General features: G+C 35.1%; 1 protein-coding gene across 1 annotated transcript; it reads left to right on the forward strand.

Annotated features, from left to right (window-relative positions):
• Window positions 1-907: 907 nt before the first annotated feature.
• LOC113079124 (fibroblast growth factor 11-like) lies at window positions 908-2630 on the forward strand. Its single transcript, XM_026251328.1, has 3 exons — window positions 908-922; window positions 1449-1647; window positions 2477-2630. Exons 1-3 carry the CDS (start codon window positions 908-910, stop codon window positions 2611-2613), a joined length of 351 nt encoding a protein of 116 aa, XP_026107113.1. The 3' UTR covers window positions 2614-2630.
• The last annotated feature ends 5982 nt before the right edge of the window (window positions 2631-8612 follow it).

The following is an 8612-nucleotide window of genomic DNA, read 5'->3' on the forward strand; positions in this document are numbered from 1 at the left end:
AGCTTCAATGGAGGGACTGAGAGCTCTCGGACTAAATCTAAAATATCTTAAACTGTGTTCCGAAGATAAAAGGAAGTCTTACATGTTTGGAACAGCATAAGGGTGAGTTATTTATGACATAATTTTCATTTTTGGGTGAACTAACCCTTTAAGAAATTCCCAGCATCTAATTTTATTGCACAGACACACACTTATACTCCATCATCTACTGTCAGCTGGAAACTCCAATTAAATTAAATTTGACAATTAATTAATTAAAGTTGGCAGAGCTCGTTATGCTGAACAGTGTTTAATGTCCAGTTCAAGCCTAGATGAAAGTTGGAAAAACAATATGTCTACTAAAAATTGTTAAAAGCATCCTATAAATGCAATTTCATTTCATTAGTCATAATTAAATGTATTGTTTTAATGAATTTTATTAATTATCTTTTTTATTAAGATATTAATATTTACATAATTATTAGAATTAGTGATGATGATGAATATTATTATTATTAATGAAATGCTTTATTTCATAGCATGCTTTAAGACAGGAGAAAATATCAAAAGCATCAGGAAGATCAAAAAGCATAAATGACAGCGATTTAATCTGAGATGCAATTAAACCTGAACAAAAAAGCAGATTGACAGCTAAAAGCTATTGCTGAGCTATTTTTAAGGTGTTCACGGACTGAAAAATATGACCACTGAAAAAAAAATGTTTTCCAGTAATGCAAAAATAAAAATTATTCATTATTATATTAATGCATTTATTTATAGTTTTAAATAACTTTAAATATTGAATGTATTATTATTGTTATTCATGACATGCTTATCTTTGACAGCACACTTTTAAGACTTTTAAGCAAGATTATCAAATGCATCAGGAAAGATCAAATGCCCAAATTGACACAGTTTGATTACAGATATGCAATTAAACCAGGTAAATTATGAATATGTTTAATGAAGAAGGCATAGTTTTTCTTTGAGGGGAGTGTTTCAAAACAAACACTTAAGTCCAAGAGAAAGAGAGGAAGAGGAGTAAACCCCTTATTCAGCTGCTCTGCTCACCAGTCACACCGAGGATCCCAATCAATCCTGGAAATTGGTTTGTTCCCTGACAAGGTTACGAAATGACAGGGTAGAGAGAGAGCGAGAGAAAGAAAGACTAAAAGAGAGATGTAGGTTTTTTCTTACTGACAGTAGAGAGTTTGGCTGTGTTTGGGCTTGTGGCAGAGATTACACTGCAACACTTATGTTCACCTGAACAGAATGCATGTGTTTCATAAATATGTCATGGGTAATGGGATTTCGCTTTCCTCATTTACTGTTCCTCGGTACTCTCTCCTGAAATTGCAATGCGAGGCCCATTTGAGAACTCAGTGTACAGGCTACATATAAACACACTATATCAGTCTGTTATTTTGGTTAACTCATTGTCTGGGAATATGTGTGCATCTCTGTTACAGGAACATTTCACGCCGGAATGCAAGTTTAAGGAGTGTGTGTTTGAGAACTATTATGTCACATACTCCTCGATCTTGTACCGTCAAACGCAGTCGGGTCGGGCCTGGTACATTGGCATTAACCGGGACGGACAGGTCATGAAAGGAAATCGGGTCAAAAAGACTAAAGGAGCGGCCCACTTCCTGCCCAAGCTCATAGAGGGTATGTTATTATTCATAATTATTATTATTATTTATTTGTCGTGTTGTGGACATTACAATGCAAAACTTTGGGATGAGATTTTTATGTAGATTTTTTAAATTATCGTTTATACATATATATATATATATATATATATATATATATATATATATATATATATATATATATTAAAATCTTTCTTAAAGAAGTATCTTATGCACACCAACGCTGCATATAAATATTTTATATTTTTTATTTAAGTACAGTTAAAACAGTAATATTGTGAAATATGTTTACAATTTGAAATAACTGTTTTTAATTTTAATATATTATAAAATGTAGTCCTGTGATGGCAAAGCTGAATCAAGTTTTCAGTGTCACACAATTATACAGAGATCACTCGATTATATTGATGTGGTTTTAAGAAAAACTAATATTTATTATTATGTTGAAAAATGTATATTTTTCAACAATAATAATAATGTATACATAATAAAAATATATACATATTATATTAAAGTTTCAGTTCAGTCCTGAAGATTAGTTTAAAATAATAGGATATATATAAAATTTTAATATTTCGAAGCATTATAAATGCCATTAGTCACTTTTGATTAATTTAGTGCATCCTTTCTGAATACATTTTTTTATTTATTTCAAAAACTTTCACTGGCCCAAAAATAAAGGCTGTATCATCATTAATCATATTGCGCCATCTTCTGTGGAGCATGAAGATATTATCTAAGTCCCGTGTTGTTTTGTACAAAACTGTTTTGTATGGACAAAACAATGCAGAGGTATTTTTAAAACTTGTGCTTTAAGTGTCTTTCTTCTTCTCCTGTCTCTCCAGTTGCCATGTACAGGGAACCATCTCTACATGATGTTGCTGAGCAAAGCCCACCTAGGAAAACGGCCAAAACATCAGACTCCCCCATCCATAAAAACAGCAAGAAAGAGCACGTGCTTCCAGCGCCCACAGCCTCCTAGCGGCAGTAGAAGAAACTCTGCGCAGTGGCACAGGAGGTGTGGTACAAACAATGTCCCTCCACTGACCCTCAGAGCTTTGACATGTCCAACAACGAACCAGGACTCAAGAGACCCTTGCCAACAGATCTAATGACCACCGCACTTCCTTTCGGTCTCTCCTGCTCCTTAATCAAGGGAATACCGAGCAATAATAACCGCAGCGGTCTGGGGTCACAATGTGACGGCGTCGCTTTCGTGAGAACAGAAACTCTTGAAAGAAAGGATCTTTGTCTTCCTCTGCTTTTTTAGTATTTCAAGAAGAAACACTTCCTCTTGTGAAGCGAATCGTGCTTGACATTTAAACCCTCCGTTTCCTTTGTTCAAGCAATCATAGTTTCCCCGAAATCATTTTTATTTATTTATTTTTTTACAGAGATCCCCCGTCGTCTCTAAGCCTTGTTTGTAATCTCCTGTCCCTTCTCTACCTCTTCTGCGCTTTGATGAGCTTGAGACACAGAGGCCATTTTCCACTTCACAACACAGGAAAAGCCCCACACACACTCTCTCGTTGACCATTTAGGATGCCACCACACACACACACACACACACACACACACACACCAAATAACAAAACAAATAAAACTTTCCCTCCTCTTAGGATGTTTAGAGTAATTCGACCTTAGGCAGTGCAAACCTTTCTTTGCTCATTGGTTCCTGCGCTAATGAGTCTGTGGAGACTGGACGTGTGTGTGTGTGTGTGTGTGTGTGTGTGTGTGTGTGTGTGGTGAACAGTAATACAATACAATTTGTAAGGTGACTCATAACAGAGGCAGTAGGACGGCATTATTGTTTCTTTTTGTTATGATAAGTCGTTGTTTTTCTCATTGCAATATGCCCAGAGAGCAATATCTGTACAGCTGCACTCTCTCTCCTCTCTTTTAGCATGTGTGTTGCTTTAGAGCAGGGTTTCTCAAAGTAGATATGCTGACTACTGAGGCCCAAAGTTTCCCAAAGTTCATGTCCCTACATTCGGTTTTATTCTATTACATTTGCCTGAGAGCAAAGACACTTCACCCAGCCAAATGAAACAACACAAGTGCTGAAAAGGTCCAATTCTGCTTCATTTTCTTCTGATAAAATTGGGGAATTGGACCCGGAGGAGCTCAGAGGGAATCATTTTGGTAAACCTTTCGCAGAGCGTCCAAACAGACCTGTAACTTCTCACCTCCGGAGGTTTTGAGAAATGAAAATGTGTTCTGAGTGCTATGAGGAACCTGATTGCATTTCTGCTTTTGCAGTAATATTTCTAATAATGTTTTCATGCATATCACCTACATTATAGAAATATGATTTAATAATGCACGACCGATCAAAAGTTTGGGGTTGGAAAGATTTATTTTTTTTTTTTTTATGTTTTTGAAACAAGTCTCTTATGCTCACCAATGCATTTATTTGATTAAGTATACAGTACTGCTTAATATTTTGCTGCTTAATATCATGCTACTTTTCAGGAGTCTTTGATAAATGGAAAATTCTAAAATGGAAAATTCTTTTTTTTCACTTTTGATTAATTTAATGCATCCTTGCTGAATAATTTTTATATATATATATATATATATATATATATATATATATATATTCATACATCTTACTGACCCCAAACTTTTAAATGGTAGTGCATGATACAATTTTGGAGGTAGAAAATGTTCCCTATTTAGATACATAATTATTAGGGAGTATTTTATCTGGCTTTTGATTTCTAATCTAAAGTTTTTTTCGGTTCCGGTATAGTTATAACATTCCCTCGCTGGTTATATCTTCACTGTGATATCAAGTCCAAAGCTTAAACTAAGTGCAAAAAAATCAAACTTTTCTCCTGCTGAGTTGAATCATTTCTCATACCGTGCACCTGGTTTTTAGGAAATTATATCTATGATAATTATAGATTCAGCCCCCTCCAGCAATGCATTATTAGGTGAAACAAAGTTATTAAGATCAAAGTGGAAATAGCTAAAGAAATTTGAGACTTCTGGAATATTTACTCAATTCTTCCCCATTTCGATCAGGATGTCAATATTTCCAAGATTACAGTTTCCTTACTGCAAATCACAGCAGCGCCCGCAGGTAATTCACAATCCCCATTACAGAAGTTAGTGTTTGCGGTTAACGTCCCGAGCAGATTGTTTTTCAGGGGGGCTGAATCAAAATGCTCATTGCTCAATGCTCAGAAATCTCATTCTGTAGCTTCTGGGTACACATCAATAAGACTACATCTTGATTTCCATCATAAACTATAGTTTGTTTTGCAAGTAGCAATGCTAATCTCAGACTCGAACTTTTCTTAAGTCTCACATTGTCCACATCATTTACGTTTGAGCTTCGATGTTATCTGAAGGGCTATTCGGGTAAAGTTTTGAAGGTCTATAATGCTGTAATCACAGACATGAAAGGTTAGACAAAAAAAAACTTCTGAATTAGCAACTGGTTGCCACGCTGAAACAAAGCCACAATTGTGCTTTGATTAGCATCCCATGGTTTATTCATTCATTTTAATCACAATTAGACCATGAAATTGATAGTTGCTTTAAAATGTCTCACTTCTAGCCTTTCAAACTTCTAAATGTCACGGAAGGGCTTGTGCTAACTTACTCAATAAAAAGGCTTGTGTAATTGTAAGGGCTTTCTAATCCAATATAAAAGGAGATATTTCTACTGCTCATTACTTTAGATATGTCTAATTGACACCATAACATCATAATGGTTTGCTTTGGGTCAGTTTGAGATGATTGTGAGCGCCTGTACAACATAATGTTAGAGGAAAGAAAAGAAAATTGGCCACTTTCCTTGCTTTGATATATTTGGCATGCACATAAGGGCCAGATCGGGTGGTGTAACTATTATTTTAATAAAACCACTCTCTGTGCACAGCTAAGTGCTTCTCTCTCAATTTCACTGCTATTTTTTCAGCCATAAACACAGAGGCCAGAAGATGAAAGCTAAGGGCTAATGCTTTTCAGAAGAGCCGAGGCATTAAAACACTGTAAGTGTATCCGCAAGTAGAGATGACCTCGTAAAGTACAGTTTTCTAAATTTGCTAAACTGACATTTTTGTGCATCACATTTCTTATTTTTATGCTTTTTATTTTCTTTAAATGTCCTGGACAGTGTTTGTGTTGGACATCACTCATGCATACAGTATGTCTCTCTCTGCATTGCATTTGTGAATCTATTTGTTTCTCGTAATTGGCATATTTACTCATATAGTCAGCTGATGGGTATTTGGGGTGCAAGGTCATAAAGATGTTAAATAATGTTGTTATGTTGAGTTATGGGACAGAGTTAGTCTGTGCGATTATAATCAGCATATTAACAGATTGATCTTTCTTTACACTGATATATTGGGTGGGGACTTACAAGTGTTTATGTTACACATATTGCACATAAAATTGATTACTAAAGCAGTAATATTTACAATGTGCAATTAGAAAGCTTTCTGCACTGCTCATCGGTATTAGTGCTTAATGAAATAATTAAATGTAACATCAACACTGTGAGGTCCCCCCGCTTCCCATCACCTATAAAATATAAAAGCTTTAAAAACAATGTTATTTTCCCTCTGGTTTATTTCAAATTGATAAAAAATTACAGATTTATTGGTTTTGTTCAGACAAGCCACAGAAGTCTGCTTTGTTCTGTAGTTTTTGCCATTTCTGAATCAAATTAGGTCTGAATAGCAAAAACCTTAGCAAACCTTAAAACCACGTGGTTTAAATCAGACATATGTCTGGAGCTGTGTTTAGAAATATTTTCAATCACGCTGTCCTCGTGTAGCAAACCTTGTGACGTTCACTTTGTATTGAATATTGAACAAGTCAGCATTGTTCTCTCACATGCCTCATGAGTTGAGCACTGCTGTAATGTTAACGATAAATGTGAGCTGAGGCTAAATTCCACAGTGACAGTGACTCGTTGTTGCTAATTTCTTAGCATCATGCTGACACTTACATCATCACTATAGCAAGTCATGTAAATTCACTGTCATTTTTTTAGCTGCTTATATGCATTGTTTTTATTTTATTTTTTTGTATATGTGCATCAGTCTACATTTTTAGGAAGTACCTAAGCATCTACGTTTGTATTGTTTGCTGTTAGTGGTGTGTTTCACAGAAGATTGTTTCCACCACTGAATAAAAATAAATAAGGTAATTGCAACTTTTTTTCTGACTTTTTTTTTTCTTGCAACTGCGAGTTTATATTTCACACAATTGCAAGATATAATCTGTCAGAATTGTGAGAGTTATAATGTGAGAATTGCATGATATTAAGTCAGAATTGCGAGGAAAAAAAATCAGATTTATAATTAGAATTAAAATATCCCGCAATTCCGACTTTCAATTCTGAATTCCACAGTGAAAGCTTGTATCTCTCACTTCTGACTTCATAACTTGCAATAGCGAAGAAATATCATGCAATTCTGAGAAAAGTCAAAATTGCATGATGTCACCTCGCAAATGAAAGGGAAAAATATGAATTTGGAGATGAAAAGTCACAATTAAACTTTTTTATTTTTATACAATGGTGGAAATTTGCTTCCATACAGTCTATAATGCAGCACATTTAAAAAAAATTGTGTATTGGCTTGTTTGTTTTTTTAGAGTGGTTTGCTGTGTCATATATACATATTTTATGTTGCTATCTGGGCTTTTAAAAGACAATCAGACCTAAGCCCAACAGCATTAGCAGCAGTGCATGTAAACAACACCAATTTTTCCAGACATCAAAGTACATACTTACCTGTTAAAGCGTAATTTACTGCTTATGTTAGGTGGATTGTGAAGGGTCAATCACTTTAAATTGAGAGCAGTGGTGTGATTATTTTACATGAGAGAATTGTTAAGCTGCAGAGTCGTTGTATTTACTGATTGTCAGTGTCTGTAATTGCTTTCTGTGTGTGTGTGACTTTGAGGAGTAGCCCCAACCCGGTATCTGCAATGCAGCAGAAAAGACAAAAACTCAACCCTCCTCCCATGTTTCGACCAAAGTCTCGTCCCCCAGGATACATCTCTTAGCCCTCACAACAGCACTGTGCAAATGTACCACGCTTCCCCTCAGCTGAATGTCATTGCCTCTGTGTGTGTGTGTGTGTGTGTGTGTGTGTGTGACCACGAGAGAGAGAGAATCTCATTTTAAAAGCACAGACTCACACCACATCTGCATTGCATACACAGCAGTGGGGTCTTAGTCTCTCAGCAGATGTGTGTTGAGAGGGTGACCTTTAAAAACCTGAGTTCCTCAGCTCCATCCCAGCTTCAGGATAATCACAGTTTTCTCCCATGGTCCCCGGGAGGTAACCTTTATTTTAGAGTTTAACCACTGTTTACGTGGCTGTATAGAGATATGATGTTTGTGGAGAATGTGTCTCCCCGGGGTCAATTTTATGTGAAATGATCTGAAATGCAGTCACAAATGCAGTTTTTGTTTTGTTTATTTGTTGGTTTGTTTTTAAATAAACTTAGTGTATTTAGTTGTTTTATTATTTAAAATTGAATAAAGGTATAATGATACAAATTTAATTTATGAAAGTTATTCTTTTGAATGGCCAAAGTTTAAATAGAATCCTTATTCACGTGACATGGACCAATATGAATGATTTTTACTGTAAAACCCAAAACTTTGGCTTCCCAATCTCCATTCTTTTTGGCTTCCCAAAAAATTCAATTGGAAAGTAAATATTTCCATAATAATGCTTATTATTTATTAATTTATTGTTATCTGTGAATGGCCAAAGTTTAAATAGAAGTGGCTCCAGTCCCAACTTGTTCTGTCTCTTCAGAGACTTTTATCATATGAAACATAAACTGATTTTAACTTTATTTTTAACCAGTTTTATTGTCTAAACTGTAAAACTCAACAGAATCACTCAAACTTTGGCTTCCCCATCTCACAGGATATAAGACATCATTTTTTTGATCATTATTTATTTACTGAATGGCCAAAATTTAAATTGAGTCTCTCTTTGT

Source organism: Carassius auratus, unplaced genomic scaffold (assembly GCF_003368295.1).
Source record: "Carassius auratus strain Wakin unplaced genomic scaffold, ASM336829v1 scaf_tig00027223, whole genome shotgun sequence".
NCBI classification, from domain to species: Eukaryota; Metazoa; Chordata; class Actinopteri; order Cypriniformes; family Cyprinidae; genus Carassius; species Carassius auratus.